The following is a 24902-nucleotide window of genomic DNA, read 5'->3' on the forward strand; positions in this document are numbered from 1 at the left end:
ATAATGTCCTCTAGTTAATTTTAAAGCTTGGGTTTCCAGGTGTCTACCAGTTTTCTACTGACACGGACATGGCAGGGTAAAAAGTACAAACACACAAGGTGCTGATATTGTTGAGGCAGGAAATTGCCACCTTGCTGACGGAGAACTGCCTGCTGATATGCCTGGTGACCCCAACTCGCAATAACAATATCTGACTCTTTATTTTTCCTGCTGGCACTGTTTTGTCAGGAAGAGGCATGACCCTGTTTACTTGTTCTCTGTTCATGGCCTCATGTTCTCTCTAACTATAACCTTGACTTAGACTAATCTCCGTCATTCTCTTCACCTTTCATATTTTATTCATAGGGCTCAAGGTCACTTTCCTTAGGTTGCTCTTTGGCTTTGCTCCCCTTCCCATTAGTGTATGACATTTTTAAAGTGCCCATCACAGTAGCATCTAGGCACTTCACCAGATTAAAGCTATATCAGTTACCTCCAGAGGGAAGAATTCTCTTCTGCCCCTCCTTTCTGCACATTTGTTGCAGTGATCGGGCGGCACTGGGATGTTTTCCAGATAGCCATGTTGGGTACCTTTGACATATTTCTTGAGGCAACATCCATTTAAAGTATCTTTCATCATGCTCTAAAAGGTGATGAAATTTGAGGTTCGGTGGAGAGCTGGAGGAAGTACCATAGATATAGCCTCCCTGTCTAGAAGCTGCAGGCAGGAGAATGTGGTGATTTAGTCTTCATCTTTTAGAAGATAAATAATGCAGTTGAAGCCACATAAAGCACACCAGGATAACACAATGACAGATCACTCCCTAACAACACTATCCCTGCTGACGAGAGCCTTTCACTGACCGTCATGATTTCAAACCTGTCAGCTAAAGCATCCCCACTGAGTGTAGCCAAAGTTGGAGGGAGGAAAAAGGAGAGGTGGTCACTAATACAGGGAGGGTGTAGAGCAAAGAAAGCAGGATTTTGGAGACAAAGACAAAGGGCTAGATTCTCAGCTGTAGTAAATGAGCGTAGTTTACTTGACTTCAGTGAAGTTGCACCAATTTACACCAGCTGAGGATCTTTATACCTCTCTTCCCAAGTGTGCTATACTGTACTTTTCTTGAACTACCACTAAACATATGTAGGCAGCTACCAACATGGACAGTACCCTATGATTATTTATATCCACTGGGGGGAGGAAAAAAGTGTTCCAGAACACACTGCATAAAGCTGCATTTTTACCAACACCCAATGAGTGTTACTTGCTGCTTTCTCCTCTCTTTCAATCTCTCTTCTTCTGGAAAGGAAAATAGTGTCTTCAATAGTGGAGCCACATGAAAGTAGCCCAGACATTTTCTGCTGCATTAGGCAGAAATAAAGCACGGTAGCTTCATGTAATGTACTGTGTATCCAATTTCCCGAAATGGTCTGGACACTAGCTGCATTATTTTGGGTGACTGTTTCCCTGCTGCATGCAAGAATCGCAGATAGCACTGCACTGAAATTCATTACAGTTCTTTTGGCTACCGAGATCATTCCTGCAGGTGACTAATTATAAATGCAGTGTTATATTTTTAAACCTCAGCTTTTATTTTTTAATAAAACTGAACAAAGTCTAGCGTCCTTGTCAAAGTCAGGCTGTGTATGAAGGCTGCCTTCATGCAAATATTCAATGTGACAATGGAGAATAACTGAAAGGTGCTAAGTAGAAATTGCAAGTAACTGCTGACAGTGCCTGAAAGCTAATGACGCTAATTAATGATATTCCCATGGATAGGTCCATAGGAGGAATGGGAAATGCAACAGCACAGATTTGGCTTTTCTGCTTTCTTTGAAGAATTCTTATTGAATATAAATTAAGTGCAGAAAATGTCACTTCCTAATTAGGATGCCTAACTAGCTCAGAGAAGACAAAGCAAACAAGTAGTGCTACCTTCCTCATAATAAATTTGCAAGCAGCAGCTTCTTGTATTAAATCCATTAAGTTTGCACGAAAAAGGTATTATGTACTTTCCTCCTCTTTATTGGTTATCAAGAAAATTTTAAAGATTGCAAGTGTGTAGAATGGAGTCAATGCGTTTGGGATATTTTAGAACATGGGGTTATTACCCGTCACAAGCACAATAGTTCATGTCTTTTTTTATTAACATAACAGAGATTCAAACTGAGATCAGGGCCCCATTGTGCTAGGCACTCTCCATTCAGTCCCTTCTCCAAAAAGTTGGCCCTATCTTGTCTGTTTAGAGTGCAAGAGACAGGATGTCTTACTATATATTTTATTACAAGGTTTGAATACAGCTTAAGTCATTTTGTGAGATGAGTAGAATTCGTGCATTCAGGAGTTATAGCTGGCCAAAGTTACTCCAGATCTGTAATACATGAGGCTTTCATTTGGCCGTGATTCCTAGCATCATTTTCTTTTGTTTTGATCCATATGAGTTTGCTGCCCTCTCTCTTTTGCTTTGAATCTGAGGTTCCACTGAACCCACAAAATGCAAAGCAAAATGTAGTTGAAATAACCACTTCCACCTGAATGTGTGTAGAAACACATGAAAGAAAATTTTAAACACACACAGGAGTTTCACATGACCAAAAGACAATCCACAGGCTATGGGGCCTTTTAACAAACAATGATCTGAGCTTAATGCTGGTAGTGAAACTGGAAACTAGGTAAGCTCTACATGGTTAGGAGTTTGTTAAGTGCACTTTACAAAAGGAGTAAGTATTATCCCCATTTTTCTAACCAGTAAAGTGAGACACAGATAGGAAGTGATTTGTCTAAGGCCACAGAATAAGCCCTCGGCAAAGCTGCACGTAGAACTCAGGGGATCACTGCACCCTGCTGCCTTTCCATGCTTCTCTGAAACCACTGTGTACAGTTCTGATCATCACACTCGGGCACCAGCAGTGAGAAGCAGCACTAACTGGACCAGTGGTCCTTGCATACCCAAGACTCCCTATAACAGGGTAATCTGTCACTTTTAAGGGCAGTGGGAGCCTGAGGCCAATACCATTCCAAGGCATGTCTCGTTGGAGAACAGGTAGTTCAGGGAAGGTTTTCAGACCAGCTTTAGAGGTGGGGAGGGAGGATAGAGTCATGTGATCCCCTGATGAGGAGTAAAATGAAGTGCTCTTAGCTCAGAGAGGAAGCCTAGAGTCAGACTCAGTAGTAGAGCTCAGCAAATTCAGGGGGTGAATAGGCTATTTGCAGAAAAATGCATTTCTTGGTCAAATACCACACAACAGAACCACTAACCCAGGAACTTATCCTTGCAACAAAGCCCGTTGCCAACTGTGCCCACATATCTATTCAGGGGACACCATCACAGGGCCTAATAACATCAGCCACACTATCAGAGGCTCGTTCACCTGCACATCCACCAATGTGATATATGCCATCATGTGCCAGCAATGCCCCTCTGCCATGTACATTGGTCAAACTGGACAGTCTCTACGTAAAAGAATAAATGGACACAAATCAGATGTCAAGAATTATAACATTCATAAACCAGTCGGAGAACACTTCAATCTCTCTGGTCACGCGATCACAGACATGAAGGTCGCTATCTTAAAACAAAAAAACTTCAAATCCAGACTCCAGCGAGAAACTGCTGAATTGGAATTCATTTGCAAATTGGATACTATCAATTTAGGCTTAAATAGAGACTTGGAGTGGCTAAGTCATTATGCAAGGTAGCCTGTTTCCTCTTGTTTTTTCCTACCCCCCCCCCCAGATGTTCTGGTTTAACTTGGATTTTAACTTGAAGAGTGGTCAGTTTGGATGAGCTATTACCAGCAGGAGAGTGAGTTTGTGTGTGTATGGGGGTGGGGGGGATGTGAGAACCTGGATTTATGCAGGAAATAGCCCAGCTTGATTGTCATGCACATTGTGTAAAGAGTTGTCACTTTGGATGGGCTATCACCAGCAGGAGAGTGAATTTGTGTGGGGGGGTGGAGGGTGAGAAAACCTGGATTTGTGCTGGAAATCACTTTAGATAAGCTATTACCAGCAGGACAGTGGGGTGGGAATAGGTATTGTTTCATATTCTCTGTGTATATATAAAGCCTGCTGCAGTTTCCACGATATGCATCTGAGGAAGTGAGCTGTAGCTCACGAAAGCTTATGCTCTAATAAATTGGTTAGTCTCTAAGGTGCCACAAGTCCTCCTTTTCTTTCTTCATTTGTAAATTTTTCATGCTCTTTTAATGGATTAACCTGGTGTCTCAATTATTTTTGTATGCCCTTCAGAATAGCATTACTTTCCCCAGGTACTGTACTCCTGACCAAAAACTCCCATGCTTCATTAAGCTGCAATGTCATTTCAGTCACTGTAAGCCAGAGGAATTGTACTTTAATTGGCTAGAGTACACACACCATACTGCAGTGCAGATCCTCCATTGCCACTATTCCAACCTGTGGACTGCAGACACTGCCTCCAGGTCACCTGATCTATAATCACACTTTCAGTTATCCATCTCAGACCCAATGCCTGCCCATATGGGTCCAATGCAAGTCCACAAGAGGCACAAACCCCCTTGTATGGCTCCCTGCATCCTAGAGAGAAAATGCAAAGCATTGGCTGAACAATGGGCTTTGCAGAGGCCCTCCATGCTGGGGTGATTCTCATTGTGAGAGTCAGAGCTTTAATTGGTATAAATTAATCCATTGATTTCAATGAAGTTACACCAACTTACACCATTGAGAATCTGGCCCTTAAAGTGCACTGGGCCAGTCATTCTTAATGATTAGTTAGGTACTAAAAGGCCAGCATAATTAAAGCATATGTTCTGAACATGAAATACGACATCCCCCTTCACTATTGCCTCTTGGAATTTATTCAGCATTTCTTTGGTGCCTGTATTCAAAATCCCTTCCAATAATATACCACCTACTTCTGCAGGCTGTAAATTGGCATGACAGTAGCAAGTGCTAACATTTCACTATTCCATGTTAAGTAAATGCTAACCAGTCTTTAAAATCTCTTCCCCAGTTTCTCACAGCATGAATGCAATAAAAAAAAATCTCCATGAGGATTAGTAAAAAAACAGAATATATACCCTTCAGTAGCTTTCTTTATTCAGTTGATAAATAGGAAACATTTAAATAACTTACTCTGAAGGAAAACAACACTAGATGAGAGCTGCAGTACATTAGGGCACATCAAAGTATTTTGTATCTTATTTATTATCATTGGTATATGCTTGCATTATACCTTAGTGTCTGTAATTCTGCTTAACTATTAATGTAATCGTTTTCAACATGGAAAACAACCATTTCTTAATGGGTGGGGGGAAATATTTCTCTCATGGATTCTTAATGAATTATTTTGGGTAGTGTGGAGAACAATGCAGGGAAACCACTCAGAAAATGGAAATTAAAGATATATGTATATGGGATTTAAATAAAAAAATAAACTGCCCTCAGTATCAGTGTTTGGAGGAACAGTATCCACAAGTTGGTTTTTATAGAAATTGGAGCTTTATTATTTCCCAGGTTCCTGCTGACTCTGGAAATGTCATCTTCAGTAACAGCAACAAACTATATCAATTTGATAACTTCACTATAGCAGCTAGTGGGGACAAATATAGCTTTTCCAAAAATATTCATAACATGCTTCCACAGTAAGCATTTTGAGTTTCCTTTGCCTTTTTTTATTTTTGGTTTTTCCATACAATACAGTTAGAGATGACCCATTTGCAAAGTACAGCTATGTTTGGGAAGGAAGAATTGGAAACAAGTGCATGTTTGGGGCCATTTCTAAAAATAATTAAAGTCACAAGGAAAAAAAAGTAGTGCCCATTTTCATAACTCAGAGGGGGCTAACCAATTTTCAGAACCACTGGCAAGATGCACTGGGAAGGAAGGTGGATGTGTGGGTGGTGAGAAGTGAGACTAGTTCATTCATCATAGAATGAACAAGACCCAACCCTCCTATGATACCAAGAAACTCCCCTCCAGAAAACAGTTGAGGAAAACCATGTCATTGTCCTTCAGATCTCTCCTTAAAGCATTCCTTTGGCATGATACCTACAAAAAAATTGACAATGATTAGGCAGATGATGTGATGAGGCAGCTATCTCTCCTGATGATCAATATTGTCTCATTGTTTCTTTGTGCTCCCTCATCTGTCTATCTGTATCCAGCTGTTGTCTTATACTTAAATTGCAAGCTTTTGGGTGGAAGGGAACATTTTTGTTATGTGTCTGTATGGTGCCTAGCACAATGGGATTCTCATCCACGACGAACTCCTTGGCACTCTCTCAGTATAAATAGTACTTTACGCAGAGTCTTGGAGCTCAGGTATATTGGTGTACATCTCCCTCCTTATCTTGCTTTTTTAGCAAAGCAATACCTCAGATCCAACTGTATTTTTGAATGGAGGCTCTTGTTAGCCCTTTGGGTATACATAGGACTAAGTTTATTGGTAGTGAAGTGGTGGCACATCTGTTGAAAAATGGGTGTAATGGAGATAGTGTAACAGTAAGTGAACAGTAAATTTTGTGCCAGGCAAGAGCAACATGCACAAATTTGCATTCTCTTGAGTCCAAATAAGCATCCAGCATAAGCTTGGTAGTGTATGCATCACCAAGCTGGTTTGTTAGTCAAACAGGAGGAGGTTAACTGGAGAACTGATTTCTTTTGAATGCAATAAATACTACTTTGCATTTTAATAGAGCCTTCCATTTAAAAATACCTTCCAAGCTTTAGTAAATTCAGGCTACACAAACCCAAGAGATAGGACAATCTCCACATTTTTACAGTACATGGAAGAGCCAGGAACGCAGAGGACACGATGTTTTGTGCTTTTAGCTACACACTGATCCCTCCCCTTCCCATTTTAAAACAAGTGGGCTCTCACAGGCCAATTACTCTGCTAAATTGATCAGCCACAATCTTCACCCTTCTTAGTAGGGCTGTCAAGCGATTAAAAAAATTAATAGTGATTAATCATGTGATTAAAACAATAATTGTGATTAATCACACTGTTAAACAATAAAAGAATACCAATTATTAAAATAGTTTTGGATATTTTCTACATTTTCAAATATATTGATTTCAGTTACCACACAGAATACAAAGTGTACAGTGCTCACTTTATTTGTGATTACAAATAGTTGCACTGTAAAAAACTAAAGAAATATTTTTCAATTCACCTAATACAAGTAGTGTAATGTAGTGTAATCTCTTTATCATGAAAGTTGAACTTACAAGTGTAGAATTATGTACATAAAATAACTTCATTCAAAAACAAAACAGTGTAAAACTTTAGAACCTACAAGTCCACTCAATCCTACTTCTTGTTCAGCCAATTGCTCAGACAAACAAGTTTGTTTACATTTGCAGGAGACAATGCTGCCCGTCTCTCACCTGAAAGTGAGAACAGGTATTCTCATGGCACTGTTTTTAGCCGGCATCACAAGATATTCATGTGCCAGATGCGCTAAAGATTCATATGTATCTTCATGCTTCAACCACCATTCCAGAGGACGTGTGCATGTTATTAACAGGTTCTGCTCGATAACGATATAAAGCAGTGCAGACCGACGCATGTTCCTTTTCATTATCCGAGTCAGATGTCACCAGCAGAAGGTTAATTTTCTTTTTTGGTGGTTTGGGTTATGTAGTTTCTGCATCGGTGTGTTGCTCTTTTCAGACTTCTGAAAGCATGCGCCACACCTTGTCCCGCTCAAATTTTGGAAGGCACTTCAGATTCTTAAACCTTGGGCCAAGTGCTGTACTATCTTTAGAAATCTCAAAGATTGTGCTTTGTCAAATCTGCAATGAAAGTGTCCTTAAAACAAACAATATGTGCTGAGTAATCATCCAAGACTGCTATAACATGAAATATATGGCAGAATGCGGGTAAAACAGTGTGGGAGACATACAATTCTCCCCAAGGAGTTCAGTCACAAATTTAATTAATGCATTATTTTTTTAAAGAGCATCATCAGCATGGAAGCATATTCTCTGGAATGGTGGCCAAAGCATAGGGGCATATGAATGTTTAGCATATTTGGCACGTAAATACCTTGCAATGCCGGCTACAAAAGTGCCATGCAAACACCTGTTCTCACTTTCAGGTGACACTGTAAATAAGAAGTGGGCAGCATTATCTCTCATAAATGTAAACAAACTTGTTTGTCTTAGAGATTGGCTGAACAAGTAGTAGGACTGAGTGGACTTGTAAGCTCTAAGGTTCTACATTGTTCTTTTTGAGTGCAGTTATGTAACAAAAAAAAATCTACATTTGTAAGTTGCACTTACACAACAGAGATTGCACTACTGTACTTGTATGAGGTCAATTGAAAAATACTATTTCATTTGTTTATCATTTTTACAGTGCAAATATTTATAATAAAAAATAATATACACTTTGATTTCAATTACAGCACAGAATGCAATATATATAAAAATGTAGAAAAAAATCAAAAATATTTAGTACATTTCAATTGGTATTGTATTGTTTAACAGTGCGATTAAAGGTGCGATTAATTTTTTTGAGTTAATTGCATGAGTTAACTGTGATTAATCGACAGCCCTACTTCTTAGACATTCATGGCATTGCCGTTCCCCAGTCCATCATTAATCATAACTTAGATCATCCGTAGAACAAGGCTGCTGCAAGTCATGCCTGACTACTTATAGCATCCAAAAGCTATTCTGGAGGTTTGGAAATAGCCAGAGATGTCCTGTTCATGCCCCTGTCCTTAACTCTATCCATGTCTGCAGAGGAAATTCCCAGCTGACCAGATCTGCTGTGTTTCCAGCCTCTTTGAGTCAGTGGGGTGGAGTCAAAAATCAGGCCCCTTGATTTATATGTGAGTATACTGTGGGTATGGGAAAGATTAGCTATCACGTGTACCTTTTTGGGCAGTGAAAGTAGTAATGTATTGTGAAACCATGCATTGTGAAACATCTGAAACAATCCACACCATTTCTGAGTGAGGGCGTCAAAAATAAAGCCATGTAAATCAAGACTGAATAAACAAATGAAATTTAAAATTGAGGTTTAAGAAAAAAGCTTCTACAAAATTTAAATAAAAATGTTTCCATGAATTACATTCCAGAGGAATCAATAATTTCTAAATGAAAGACAAAAAATTCACTCCCATGTAGCGTTTGCAATCCAAACATTGCAGTATTGTGAAAGGGCATGACGGCCAAAAAATGAAACTGACTTAGTCTATTGTGATTATCCAAAAAGAGAAATACAAAGAAGTAAAATAGTGAAAATAGTTTAACATGTTTTCTATTTAAAAACAAAGCAAAGAAATTGTTTTCTATAACTAATTTTTAACTAGTGTGGTTCCTTATTAGAAGAAATGCAATTTGTGTCAGATTTTGTTCTTGACATCTCTCTGCAGAATGTGAAATATCCCAGTAAGATTTTGTCTGTTGTGTAAGACGTTTTCAGCACTGACAGCTCCAAGAACAGTAAGAAGATAACAAAACTTCAGCTGGCACCACTTCAGGCATACCAACTAATGGAGTTAATAAAATACACACACCTTGATTACAGGAATGTTAATGTGTTCAGTTTCCATTGTACTGTGAAAACACTGGATCATGAAGAGCTTGAGGCCGGAAGCCGAGGACCCTTCAGAGAAAGATAAAGGGAGCGAATGGGAGGAATGGAAGAATGAATATTGAGAGGTGGGGAAGGCACAAATGAAGGAGCTGTCGGATGTTAAGCTAATAGAGATCAGATGGTTGTTAAATTCTAGAAAGGACCAGCTAATTATATGCAGAGAAACATTAAGACTGCCACAGAAGTGGAAGTGTCATTGCAAGGCATCAGGCCAGATTCACCTCCGGGGTCATAGGGCAGGAGTGGCCACACTGGAAGCATCAGTCACCTCAGGTGAGAGCCAGCAATACTCCCACCCTCCCTCCCACTCCACAGCGTTCTTACAGAAAGTAGCAGCTCACTGAAAAGTGCATCTCCAGTCCGGCTGTGTCCCATCCCATCCTGAGCCAGCTTCTGGGGCAGACTTGCTGGAGGGGTTTCCAACCTGGATCCCACCAACGTCTGACATGCAGCATGTGCGCATCATTCAAGTGCTTGAGCAGCATGTCATTGCACCTATCGCATCTAATGATTCTAAAGAGAAGCACAATGTCTGTAATGTTGTGCTCCAAATGCAAGACTCACATTAACTAACTGCACCTAGTTAGTAGACAGGCAGCTGTGATCTTGAGGATTGAACGCAAGGTAGGAGTCAGGACACCTGATTTCTAGTCTAGACTCTAACACCAACCTTCTACATGATCCTTGTCTTAGGTTTTCAGCCTAAAATCTGGCCACTGATTTGGGGTTCCTCAATTGTTAGGTGACTAGTTTAAGATGCCCAGCTTAAGTATTAAGGTAATCAAAAATACGACCACCCAAAGTCAGACCACACTTGAAAGTTTGGCTTGTAACCTCTCCTGCCTCCCATCTGTAAAACTGGAATAACTATGAACCATATTTGTGCAGCACTTTGTGATCTGGGGGGGGAGAGCGGGGGGCAGAAATCACTGTGTAAGTATTGTAGCAGTGAAGTGTAGAATTAATTATTATCACCATCTAATCCTGCAGTTTCTGGGGAAAAAAAACATTTATTACAAATGAGTTCTCTTATAATTCACTCTCTTTTGCTGTTGACACAGAGTCATTTTTGCTTTGTGTATAATTAGTCTGTCACCAAATATAAGAAGGTGCTATATATAATACAAGGCAGCATAGTGACGGTTTGCCTTTGACTACATTTCATATGAAGAACAAGATAAATGTTCTTAAAAGATCAGGAAGCTCAAGGTCTTCCCTGTAATAACTACCATGCATAGAGATTAGCATAAATAAATACTACAACATCTTTGCCATTAAATCAATTAGTTTGAAACTAAAATGAACTACTAAGTCACTGCAGGGTCAGATGGATATACTGCCCAAGGACTCTCTGTAAAGAATATGCTCAGGATTTTGACACCAAGAGATATCTAACTTAGACTCTTCTTCAAGGGAGCTAGGCACTTTATTCAAAGCATTCACTGTGAAAGTTCTCATCTATGGAAAATGTCACTGAGTATTTGCAACTTCTCTGAGAACAAGAAATTCATTGTACAGATTCACTTGTTTCTCAATGGCAACTTTATGCAAGGCACTCTATACTTTCATTAAACCTTGCTTGCTTCATCTCATTAATTTTCTGTGTATTAAAACTGGGGACTGTATATGTGGCTGAGATAGGACTATTAAGGTTTGTTACTGTCAAATAAGACATCATTTTAGAGATAAGAAATTACTGAAGGGCAAAAAATATATATAGTTTATGACATTGATTAGGCCATCATCTCAAAATAGAAATCTTGTCTGTCTTTTTACAGGGAGTTTTTTCTTAAATGTACAATTTATTATTTCTAATTTAGAATGAGATATGTGGCAGTAACATAGATGGCAACAGCACTTTGCAAATACTTAATCATTTCCTGCTTGAAAGAGCTTGCAATTTAACTCCAATATACTATACATGATAAAAGATTAGGCACAGGATTAGGTGCAGACCAGGCTGGACAATCTATCCATAGCAAACAACTTAGTCAAAAAGTTTAACCGCTTTTTCTGTTAATAAATCGTCCACAAGCTGAGTTACATTTTTCAAATTTGTTTGCCGATATTTTTATGCAAATAAATTTTAATCTGAATGCTACTCACAAAACTATTGTTTGGAAAATTCACTAGCATAATTTGCTATTGGTGCTGTGATTGGCCACTTCAGTTATATGTTATCATTCCCACTGCCTGATTGGTTGACAAGCTATTATAAAAACAGTCTGGAGTCACTGAATAAGTCATTGGTGACATGAACATATTTGCACAAATGTTCACAACACTTCTGAAGTATCTATTTTTGCAACTATGTAATTGCATAAGAATTGATACTCTCCCTTTGCAGTGATATTGCAGTTAAAAAAAAAAGCAAACAAACATTGTTCATGGACGCACATTAAGGGGCACACATATAGAAGTGAAATCAACTTCTATTTAAGCCCAGTCCCAGTACTGTGTCAGAGGAGAGAACAGGGTTAAAAGGCTAGCCAGGAGGGATTTGAAAAAGAGGAGGTGTGAGGCACCTGGAAGAAGAGAGACAAGAAGGGAAATGGAGCAGTTATATGAGAAGACTGAATGGAGCTGGGCATCATAAAAAACAACAAGAACAGAGATATCAGTGTCAGGCCCATCCAGGGTCTTTGAAGGTCAAGTTCATGCAGAAAAAGAGAACCCACAGAAGCGTTGTGCATACAATGAAGTAACACTATCTGATTTCCTACTTATCTATTTGCTGCTAAGACGTTGTGGTTTCTGGCACCACATTTTATAATTATTCTTTAACATAACCGATTTCAGTTATATAGTTGGTACATGTGTCCAACCTAGGCACAAATGTACATTACATTGCCATTTTGGTTACCATCTAGGAGCTAGCAGTGCCAAAAATACCATGGGTGCAGCATCACATTAAACTTAGATCTGATTAGTTGAACAGAACTGCGCAATGTGTTTTTACTGGCTGAGTTCACTGCACCTAAGAATGGTTTTCTCCATGTAGGTTTAAATCTGGTGTGACAGATTGCTGCTGGTGAAAGAGAGAGCTGAGAAAAGACAAAATTTAGAAGTCATATGCCTCAAGAAACATTCAAGAGACTAGCAACCAGCTCCACCATACATCTTCCATTCAGAATGTACTCTTCGCTGTTGTTCTGACCACATGTTAGCACCAATAATTGAAGTCTCAGTTCTGATACACATTCTTCCCTCCAGCTAATGGAATTTCTTTATTAGACATAATAACTGAAGTACAGCACAAAAATACAAGATATCCACTCTAATAAAAAACAAGCCACCTTTTGAAGTAGTTAGCAATAAAAGTGTGCATTACTCATCATTAATTCCTTTTCTTTTATAATTTAAGAACAGATAGCTCAGACAGCATTTATAATACCTTCATCTCTTTTTGTACAAGAATGATCCCTACTTTTTACAGGAAAGTTAAATAGGTAATTATATGTTATGAAAGGGATTTTCAAAGGCTCCCAGCAATGGTCCATCTCTGCTACCATTGAAACTATGCCCATAAGAACAACAGAACAGCCATAGTGGGACAGACCAATGGTCCATCGAGCCCAATATCCTGTTTTCCAACAGTGGCCAATGCCAGGTGCTTCAGAGGGCTCTTTTGAAACCCCCTCCCTAAGTCTTTCATTACAAGCTTGGCAAAAGAAATTTTAAAAAAATTTATCCAAGTCTGTCTAAATACTGGTTTGCATTTTGGTGAGTGACCAAGTTCTCTTGACTAGTCTGGTTTTCAATTTTGGCAAGCTTGAAGGCTCTCAGGGACGGGATACAGAGAGAAAGTGTGCTTATAAGTCCTTTAAAAAAAAAAGTGATCCAATTCTAGAATTGGGAATTATATTTCTGTGTTTGGCCCACAGAACTGCCCCAAAACTAGCATCCGACCCATGGCATTGAAAATGTTAGACCACCCTTGGATGTTATTACATCTTATAATTTCAGGGAGGAAAGTAGGTTACACAACCACTCTCCTGTCTTACATTGGTAGGCATAACTAGTTCATGCAAGGATAAATATTTAAATATGTAAATTCTTGCCTATACATGTTGACAGTATTGACAACCAAAGTAAATCTCTGGTATCTGTGACAGAGGATGAGAAGTGATTTAACAAGCTGAATCTGATATTAAAAATAGTGAAGTCCAAAGCTGAAGTATAAAGCAGAGGAATAATATTGGTGACTCTGAATGGACTATTGCCTGTAATGATGCTATTACACAAGGAAATTACTAAATGCATGTTGGCAATTATACATGAGTAACCAAACATCTCCATATAAAACAAGCTAATTGCCTAACCCAATCCACGGATTTCTTTTAATTAAACATTTGACTTTTCAGTATTCAATATATACAATTTCTGACCCCCCAAAAGGGATTTCATTACAACATTCCGAACCGATAAGGAAAAGAACATTCAAACTTTCTGGAGGTTTCAACCTGTATCTACGCTACCAGGAAACCCATTTTACAGGAGTAATTAGAAGAATCAACAGACTAGGGTTCATTCACTCCATAGGGCACGAGAGTTAGAGAGGGTAAAAAAATTCTGATTTAATAATATCTGCCATTTATAACACTTTACAGTACTTTAATCCTGAGCTACTTACTTACCACAGCAAGGGCGTTCAAAATTAAGGGAGGTAGCTATTAACCCTAGGTTACAGATGGTGAAACTGAGGCAGAGGTACAAACTTGCCAAAGGCCACAAAGGGAGTCAATGCAGAGCCAGTAAAATGTGGTGATTAATGTGTGTGACTATATCAACCTCTTGTGCTTAGCTGCAGCAGAGATCAAAAGGGGTACTCAAGTGGCTGTCTCTGGAGAGAACAGCTCTAGGTGCTATTCCACAGGCTGTATCTATACAGTTGAGCAACTATTGCCAGTCTAAAGGCAAATATATTAGTAGTGTCTATGGGTTCACTACAGGATGGTGCCCAAGCAACTAATAGAGGTCTAGCTCAAATGGTATAAAATTGTGCCTTCAGAGTCAGATATCATGACTACCATGATGTCTGTATGGGTTAAAACATATTTTCTTATACAAGTGGATTAGAACTCTGGAATTCCAGGCCTCTCTTTGCATAGCAGTTTTCATACTCACTATCCCATAGCATTTTACAAAACCATGGATTAAATGTTTGTTTTACACTGACCTCATCAACAAATATAGCCACCAATAAAAACTCAACAACATCGCTCAGTCATGGGCACCAGAACAGTTTTGTTACCTAAGAATCCTGGCCAGGACTCCACAAGTTAGTGTCCACTCTTCTGAGTAAAAAAAACAAAAACAAAACCCTTAAGATCTCCACTTCCCGCTGAACAGGTACTATATTAGAACTGAGTAAGAGGGGACTTTGGACTTGCATCTCATCAAAAACAAGGCACCTCCTGATCTTGCTCCCATTGAAGTTAATGGCAAAAGTCCCTTTGACTTTAATGGGGCAGAATCAGACACATAGTATGCATTGTCTCATGCTCTTCCTGCATAGTACTACATTAACTCATGCCTTCTGCGAACAAATTGCTGGTATGGAACATGTACGCATAGCCATAGCAACACAGAAATAGGAACAACCCTTAATATCTGTTCATACTTCTGAAAAAATAAGCCAAAGATCAGCTTGTTGGAGCAGGTGCTATAGCTGCAAGAAACTCATTAATGTAAGCGGTATATAGTCAGGGGACTGATAGAATAACTTTAAACACACACAGTATTCATGAGAACCTGAATGATGTAATGAAAATTAATCTGATGGGACTGAGCTTCTCCGGTGGTGCTTCAATTTGTAGTACAAAGGTACGGTAAAGCGGTATGCTGACCTGCAATTGTCCTTGTCAACGGCTGCAGATTTGTAATGTAGCCCCATTAATTAAACTGAAATCTTTTTTAGTCAGTACTGACAGTGACAAGTGGCACTATTCAAACCAGAGAGATGCACCAAAAATCTCAACTGATTCCAAAAACAAAAGAGTGTTTTCAATAGCATACACTTTAGCTTAACTGCAACAGTGGTCATAAATTATAAGCGAGACAAGGTGGGTGAGGGAATATCTTTTATTGGGCAAACTTCTGTTGGTGAGAGAGAAAAGCTTTTTGAGCTTATACCGAGCTCTTCTTCAGGTATGGAAAATGTACTCAAAGTACAGATGCTGAGTACATTTTCCAGACCTGAAGAAGAGTTCTATGTAAGCTCAAAAGCTTGTCTCTCTCACAAGCAGAAGTTTGCCCAATAAAAGCTATTACTTCACCCCACCTCAGCTCTCTAATATCTGGGGGCCAACATGGCTACAACAACACTTCATACAACAAACTATAAGCAATTGCAAAGTTCTCTTAGTCTTAAGAGACACTCACATCTTTATCATTATATTCCTGATTGGATCCCTCTTTAATAGCTAAGAGCATGTGGCATAATACTTGTAAAAGTGATAAGTGCTTTCCATAGTATGTTCAAAATGCTCTACAAATATTACCTCCTATATACATAACACAGTAGAGGGAAGGGATTATAGGACAACGCATGCATGCCAACTGGTAAACATTCAGAACTATCAAAGTGGGCACAATTAACAGCAATTTTTCGTTAACTTAAAGACAGGCATTTATGAGATGATATTTTGGCCTAGTGGGTATGGCACTGGCCTGGGATTCGGGAGATGTGGGTTCTATTCCTGGTTCTGCAACTGGCCTGCTGACCTTGAGCAAGTCCTAGATTGTTGGGCTCAATGAGTAGTGATCAACGGCTTGATGTCTAGTTGGCAGCCAGTATCAAGCGGAGTGCCCTGGGGTTGGTCCTCGGGCTGGTTTTGTTCAATATCTTCATTAATGATCTGGACAACGGGATGGATTGCACCCTCAGCAAATTCATGTATGACACTGAGCTGGGGGGAGAGTAAATATGCTGGAGGGTAGGGATAGGGTCCAGAGTGACCTAGACAAATTGGAGGATTAGGCCAAAAGAAATCTGACGCGGTTCAACAAGGACAAGTGCAGAGTCCTGCACTTAGGATGGAAGAATCCCATGCACTGCTACACGCAGGGGACTGACTGGCTAAATGGAAGTTCTGCAGAAAAGGACCTGGGGATTACAGTGGACCAGAAGCTAGATATGAGTCAACAGTGTGCCCTTGCTGCCAAGAAGGCTAACGGCATACTGGGCTGCATTAGTAGGAGTATTGCCAGCAGATCGAGGGAAGGGATCATTCCCCTCTATTTGGCACTGGTGAGACCACATCTGGAGTATTGCATCCAGTTTTGGGGGCCCCACTACAGAAAGAATGTGGACAAATTGGAGAGAGTCTAGTGGGGGGCAACAAAAATGATTAGGGGGTGGGGCAGAAGATTTATGAGGAGAGGCTGAGGGAACTGGGCTTATTTAGTCTGCAGAAGAGAAGAGTGAGGGGAGATTTGGTAGCAGCCTTCAATTACCTGAAGGGATTCCAAAGGGGATGGAGCTCGGCTGTTCTCAGTGGTAGCAGATGACAGAACAAGGAGCAATGGTCTCAAGTTGCAGTGGCAGAGGTCTAGTTTGGATATTAGGAAAAACTATTTCACTAGGAGGGTGGTGAAGCACTGGAATGGGTTAGCTAGGGATGTGGTGGAATCTCCATCCTTAGAGGTTTTTAAGACCTGGCTTGACAAAACTCTGGCTGGGATGATTTAGTTGGGGTTGGTCCTGCTTTGAGCAGGGGGTTGGATTAGACGACCTCCTGCGGTCTCTTCCAACCCTAATCTTCTATAATTGTATGATTTCACCTCTGCCTCAGTTTTCCCATTATCCCCATGAGAATAATGATATTGACCTACTCTGTAAAGCATTTTGAGTTCTACAGATATAAGAGCTATAAAAGAGTTAAGTATTATTACTATGGGCTATACATTGATATAAAACATTGCAGGTCTATTTAATATTGTTCTAATAGGGACTGCCCCTACTCACATTCTAGTTAATGGTAGAACTCTTATTGATCTCAGTGGTGCAAGATAAGCATGTCATGTATTTTTACCAAATATTATTGTAATTTTCCTTTTCTTTCTTTAGGGATAAAATATAACATGGGACCCCAACAACCCAAAAAAGTAAGTTCTTCAGAAAAAAATGCAAGAAAATAGAGCAAGACATATTTGCAATACAGAATGTGGGAGAGAAGGCTCAGAGCAAACCATTAGACTGGAAGTATCAAACAGGAATGAAGCATTAAAGCTTTTCCCTGGCGTGCAAATATTTTTTATTAAAATACAAATTTGGTAAGCCATGAAAATTTAGTTTTATGGTTGTTTGCTAGACTAGATATTCCTAAAAGATACTGTAAACTTGAAAGATATTTGCATATTCATATTTGGTATGAAATTTTATTGCATAAAAGAATTGATTGAGTGTACTTAGAATATTAGAAAGAAAAATACTGGTATAAGTGTGCCATCTAGTGGCTACTAGTTCATTCAAAGTAGCTGTGACTATATCTCTTACTTCTTTAAAGTTTAAGGGATGAATGCAAGTACTTGAAAGAATGCTTGAATTTGCCAGCTGTGTATCCAAATTCCAGGGGGAACTTAGTGAGATGTAGTTCATATCACTCCTTCTCTGCAGGTTCAACTTACCTTTCGAATGGGAGTGAATAGGAATTTTGTCCACAATTCAAATTATGACATTTGCTTATGGTGGAAATGCTAGTTTTAGATTCATCATCAGCAATGTGGGGTGTTGGATTTTTTGTGGGGAGGACTGTACCCTAGCATGGAATAAGTACGAATTATCAAATATAAGTCTGATTTCTTCATATGATTTCCACATCACTCAGTAAAGAGCAATATGCAGTAAATACAACAAAACAGCTGGCCATTTACATATACAAGACAACTGCAATATAAGTTTGATGCATTTACATCAGGGTAAGTATCTCAACAGAATAGCAATCAAATACTTGCATAGCCCCCCCAGGCAACTATACACGGGAGTACCAGAATGAGTTGGTTTCCAAGTCAGCCTATATCACGTGGTAATAGCAATAGCAAAGCAGTAGGAAAAACTTTACATAGTCATTCTAGAAAAAAGTATAACTTTTTCTGAACAGTTACAAAAGGAAGCAAGTGTAGAGAACATTCTGCTCTGTTTGGGTCTTAGCATCCTGTATACAAAGAAGTGAAGAGACAGCCCAGACTGTGTTCCACCTCGCCCTTGTTCCACTATTACGCACAGCTGCTTTTAGAATTTGTTTAATAGTGACTAGTTCCAGTTTATTTCTGAACACAAGTTAATGAGTTACTAGCACCGTTTGGATTTTTGCTCATTGCTTTTTGATGATGAATATTGAAGCAACTTTTTCCAGGAAAGAAAAAAAGAGGGAAAGTAAAACCCATTCTCCTTTGAAGGAGGAACTTGGGAAAATACAGTAAATCAGTAGCGATGCCAGATGGGGATGTAGCCTGAGTTGCAGCTTCCCCTTTGTAAGTGAGTGGCAGGAAAGGTTCGTTTTTATTCTTTGACAGCCTAATCTTAAACCCTGTGAAGATTTCTGTTGGGCCACAGAGAGGCTAATCTAACTCCCATTGAAGTCAACCAGGTGTTTTTTCATTGCCTTCAAGGGGATTGGATCAAGCCCAAACTGCAGATTCCCCCTGCTCAGCTGAGAGAACAGGCAGAAGAGCTGTGATGTCACCATGATAATTCGCAAAAGTGCTTCAGCATGAAGAAGAAAGAATACTCATTTCAAATCTAAAACTGATTTTTTAAGTTTTGGGACATCTTTAATCATTACCAAGTAGCAGGTGAAAGGCGAAGATAGGAAAGATTGTGATTTGCATCACAGTTTACCTCTAAATGTTAAAGTATTTTAGGCTAAAGTATTCACCAGCTGAACAGCTATATCTGCGTATTCCCTGCCCTCCCATTCCGCCCTCCATCTGAACTATAACATCTTTGGAAAACCACAGTTATAATAACCAGTTAAACAAAATTTTAGTCAAAGCAGGAGACATAGTTTTTCTATGATAATGCAAACATATTAATTAATTAATTAATCCATACAATTCGCCCCTAATCCCACTCTGGTGAGATAGGAAAATGGTCAGCAAGAGGCACAGACTGTCTTTGCTTTGCAACCACTTCACCACTTTTCACTCCAAATAGCCAGATCCAAAGCTCATTAAAGTCAATGGAAAGATTCCCATTGACTTCATTGGCCTTTGGATTAGGGCGATAATGACAGCTATAATTTATAAACATTCACTTTGAAACACACTCCAACAACTAATGAGCAAACAAGTCAAAGTGAGGAAGTTCGTTGGAACCAAGTGTGGGATTCTCCTTCTTCCTGACATGCCAAGCATGTGAAATCATTTAAAGGTGAAATTATTTCAAGCCTCCATTAATAGCTATAATAAAAAGTAGTATTTTATGCTGAATAATGATTGCTTGCCAGAACTGTAACCTATCTGGGTCATCATTTTCAGGCTCACCTGCATAATCTATGTTGTGTTCCTCTTGTAATATGTACATGCATATTTTTAAAGACAGCAAGATCTTGCTGAGTGAAAGAAATGGCACAAATTGCTGCAAAGTGAGAATGTGTATAAGATGCCATCTCCCGGAACATGTCCTAAGGCAGATGGCTCATTTTCTAGGGGCTAGAGCATCATGGTCTAGCTAGTAACTGGAAAATGACTTCTCCAAGGGTGACATTCACTGCCATGCAGGTAGCCTGTACTGGTCGTTGCCCTACTTAAGCCTTCAAAACAAGGCTGATGCAGAACTTGAATGATGGAGCATCTCATTACAGGAGCAAATTTCATCCCTAGAGATACAGACAGAAATTTAGTTTAGGTGTGTCAAAATGGAAGGAACTTAATTTCCCTGGGCTGGGGACTGGAAGGCAATTAACCAGTGCAGCCTGCTTAGAAAGACTAGGCAATAGTGTAACAAGGAGGTCATGCACGATTTGTAGCATATGGAAGATGAGTGGATTGTACCTACCAAGGACTCTCTGCATTCATCCATTCTCCTCCCCAAACTCCCTATGTCTGCACTGCAGCTCGGGCAGACAGACTTGTGTTGCAGGGCTCGAGATGGTATAGACATTACGGCTCAGGCTCTGACGCCGAGGGGATTGATGGGCTAGCTTCAGAGCTCCAATGTCCATACTGCTATTTTTAACATACTAGCTCAAGCCCCACCGTCGCTGTCTGTCAGGGCCATGTGCAGAAATTTAAATTTTACTACTTTTGGAGAGGCATGGTTCTGTACCCCCACAGCAGCCCAGGGGCCAGAGGAGATTGCTCTCCTCACCATGGCCCCAGAGTCGGAAGAGCTCACTCTCCGCCCTGCAGCCCCGGGGCCAGAGGAGTTGTGTCCCCAGAGATTATTGGCTGGCCCATACCCCTGCTTTCCCCCCTCCCATTCACGCCCCTGTGTTGTCTACCTGGATTAAGAGATTCACTCCCAGCTGCAGTGTAGACATAAGACCTATTTCAGGGACTCCCTGCAAGCCCCATCCTCCCTCATGCCAAGGGTTCTGTGTGTCCTCCATGTCCCGTTCCCACATACCATCGTCCCCCACTCCCCTTCCCCTATGGCAGGGACTCTGTGTGCACTCATATATCTCCCTTCCTCATCTCTGTTCCTCCTCCCTGAGGCTCTGGTTTCTCCCCCCCGCCCATGTCTCAGTCCCTACTTTGCCCCTGCCCCCAACCACCCATTTAGCCCCAGGTCCTTGCCCCTCCCATCCCTCTGATACTTGCTGCTTCCCTCCTACCCTCATTCAGGGCTCCTCCCCACACCAGCATCCCTGTTGTCCAGTGCTTACAGTGGTCTGAAAAAAAGTGGGGGGCCTACCATAATGTGGGAGCGGCAGCTTTGATGCGACAGTGCTTACAGTGTGTCCCTCAGAGATTCAGCTTGATTTTTAAATGGAGGGGTATGCAACCCCCCTCAGTACACATGCCCACACACACACTCTCTCTCTGACTTTAAGCACTGCAGCTTCCCTGATAAACCCTCCCTGTGTCCTCATGCAACAAGTTAAGGTAGCAACAATGGGCAGACAGAGATTTCTCTGCCTGCAGCACCATGCAGTCTGAGGGCCTGGATATTCCTGTGAATCAGGCTTTTCTGGTACTTCAGTTTGCACAAAAATCAATAGTCTTGTGCCCATGGTGCCTAGAACATTCCCTGCAATTTTGGAATTGCTACAATGCATTCCAAAGTTATCACACCAGACAGAGAAACGGCAACACGGTGAGTGTTAGTTCTTGCACCATACAGCTAATTAATTCCTCCCCCTACCCCTCCATTTCCAATGAGTACAAAAGTTATTCATGCCACAGATACATAGTTCAGAGATGGATCCATACCAGAATCCTGGACACAGACAACCCCCAAACTATGGGAACATTCCATCTGCCAGCTCAGGCTCACCTCTAGCTTTGATGTCTAAACAAACCTAAAACAGAAAGACAAGGAAATGGAAAAGTCTAGTGCAGGAGCAGAGTCTCAGATGTGCTGCAATACATGTCATTTTATAATTTAGCTGAACTGAGAGTCAATGAATAGATCTGCCATTAAACGGTACAAAATATTTATCACTATTGATAACATCTCATTTACTAATTTCTTGGGACTTTTCTTCCAACAGGACTGCACTTCTAGCAACAATCAGGACATAAGAGTAAGAAAAAATTCTGCAGAGGAATTAGCAATGGGAAACCAGAAAAGTTCATTATACCCACCTGTGAACGTACCAACTCAGTTTCAAAGTACAGACAGAAAGCAAAATATAATGTTTGTGATGAAAGACCGTCAAAAAAAAGATGCAGAAATTAATCCTATCGGGCTCCACAAACGGAGAAGGAGATTTATAATTAAGAAGGGCCCTATACTGATTGCTATGAACAATTCTTCTCTCAACTTGCCTCTGCTTAAATCTGAGGACAGAAACAACAACAATTGGAAAAGTCTCTATCAAATCCAAAGAGAAAGAAAGAGAATAATGAGAGATACTTGTTCCAAATACAAGAGTAATAACAGAAGGATAATCACTCCTTATCACGTTTCCAGAATATTTGTAGAAGATAAATACAGAATTTTATACTGTGAAGTTCCAAAAGCTGGCTGTTCTAACTGGAAACGGGTGCTCATGGTTCTCAATGGGTTGGCTTCCTCCACAAAAGATATACAGCACAACACAGTGCACTATGGAAATTACTTAAAAAGGCTGGATGGGTTTGATCGCAAAGGAATTTATCACAGACTCAACACTTACACCAAGATGCTTTTCATTCGCGAACCCTTTGAAAAGTTGGTATCCGCATTTCGCGACAAGTTTGAGCATCCGAACAATTACTACCACCCTGTTTTTGGAAAAGCTATAATTTCGAGATACCGTGTCAATGCCTCCAAAGAAGCATTAAGGACAGGTTCTGGAGTCAAATTTAAAGAGTTCATTCAATATCTTCTAGATGTACATAGGCCAGTGGGCATGGACATTCACTGGGATCACATCAACAGGCTTTGCAGCCCATGTTTAATAGACTATGACTTTGTAGGGAAATTTGAAAGCATGGAAGAAGATGCAAATTTTTTCCTGCATTTAATTGGTGCTCCACAAAATTTAACTTTCCCTAGGTTTAAAGACAGACATTCCAACGAAGAACGAACAACCACTAAAATTACACAGAGCTATTTTGCACAGCTTTCCCCTGCTCAAAGACAACACAGTTATGATTTTTATTATATGGATTATTTGATGTTTAACTATTCAAAACCTTTTGAAGATTTATATTAGAAAGTAACAGACACTTCTATTTCATATCAGCTGAATTACATAATAGATACAGGTCTTGGTACACTGATACTCTAGAAGCACATCATTCTCATATTTTCTAAGAATAATCAGTGGATTCATGTTACATAGTAAAAATGGATAGCTTTTCATGTACAAAGTCTCATTTTAGAAAATTTACCATAAATAAAAACCTGACTGTTACATTTGGCCTGAAACATCAAAGAAAAACGGGAAATAGAAAGTCCTTATGCCTCCATGTGATGTCTCCTAGATGTTACCATCTGTTTAGCAAAGGGTCAGTTAAAGAGCATTTCCACAGCAGCAAAAAATACGTAACAGAGCAAAAATGATTTACAATTAGTGACGTTTACATCTGCTCCTTAACTTCCTCCTTTAAATCATAAATTTTTGATAATATACATCAGGGCTCCTAAATAAAGCACGTGATTTTCCATTCTGGTCTTTATTTGTGTTTGCATTGGAGGGTGGCAAGAAGAGTGGGTGAAGAGATGGGGAAAGCACCTGAAATCCTGTGGTGGATCCAATAGTCTATTAAATTCCTAACTGTTCTGATGAGCTCTTTAAAATACCATAAGATAAAGAAAACAAAGTGCTGTTTCATTAACAGTTTTACAGTTCCTTGCAATCCGCAATACATGCAACCATACACCAAGAAGGTCTTATAAATTTGAAGCTGGACACAGATTTCTAATTACTTTCTGTGATTACCAAATTAATTAGCATAAGAGAAAATTTATTACAATTACAATACTATGTTCAGACATGTTCTAGTGAAAACATTAATACTTAATGGCCATGTGAGTGCAGTGTTAAAGCAGATGTTGCAATTCACAGAGTGAGGATGTATTGTCCCCCTTCCATATTCCCCTTATGCCACATTAATCTGCAAGAAGATAAAATGCAAAGGAACATTTACATCTTTATGCATGTTACTAAGATTATTTTAATCCTTTGCATTAACAAATCTTTAATTTAATCTGTCTAGTCACCAGGAATATCAAATGTTTCCTTTAAAGTGGCAAATAAATGTAAATACAACTTCCTGCCCATCAGGGTACTTTTTATCGCTACAAACAATAAGGCTTTATTTTGATTAAAATCAGATTTCAGTTCACAGCAACAAGCAGAGCATATTTGTTTGTGGTTTCATTTTGTTCATCATTTTCTATATTTAACTGTAGTTTTGCTGCGTTTTCTCTCAAGTAGAAAGCTCCATGAGGTTCAAATGTTGGAGAGTTACAACAGCAGCAGAACATCCATGTTAACTTTATATAAACTATTGCTGACTATATGTGGCTAATTAATTAGCTGTCCTGGTTTTGAGGTCAATGCTATTTTCAGTTAGGTGAGCACATTTGAATCAGTATCCATTAAGCAATCAAAAATTGTAAGCCTCAGTTATAAGTCATGCTAGGTTCTGTACATACATTGGCTAATGCAGACCTCAAGAAGAGCTCTGTGTAAACTCGAAAGCTTGCATCTCTCACCAGGAGAAATTGGT

General features: G+C 39.7%; 1 protein-coding gene across 6 annotated transcripts in view; it reads left to right on the plus strand.

The window, feature by feature from the left end:
• The window catches only part of CHST8 (carbohydrate sulfotransferase 8), a 265642-nt gene extending 241331 nt beyond the window's left edge, over nt 1-24311 (plus strand). For 5 of the 6 annotated variants that reach the window (XM_084644770.1, XM_084644771.1, XM_084644769.1 and 2 more), the window contains 2 exons: nt 17644-17681; nt 22232-24311. In XM_084644770.1, coding sequence (XP_084500896.1) covers nt 17644-17681; nt 22232-23380 — 1187 coding nt within the window. In that variant the 3' untranslated portion in view covers nt 23381-24311. The remainder of the gene's footprint in view (nt 1-17643; nt 17682-22231) is intronic. The other variant, XM_084644774.1, reaches the window with a different exon arrangement.
• Nucleotides 24312-24902: the final 591 nt, after the last annotated feature.

This window comes from Lepidochelys olivacea, assembly GCF_965140295.1.
Source record: "Lepidochelys olivacea isolate rLepOli2 genome assembly, chromosome: 12".
Taxonomy (NCBI): Eukaryota; Metazoa; Chordata; order Testudines; family Cheloniidae; genus Lepidochelys; species Lepidochelys olivacea.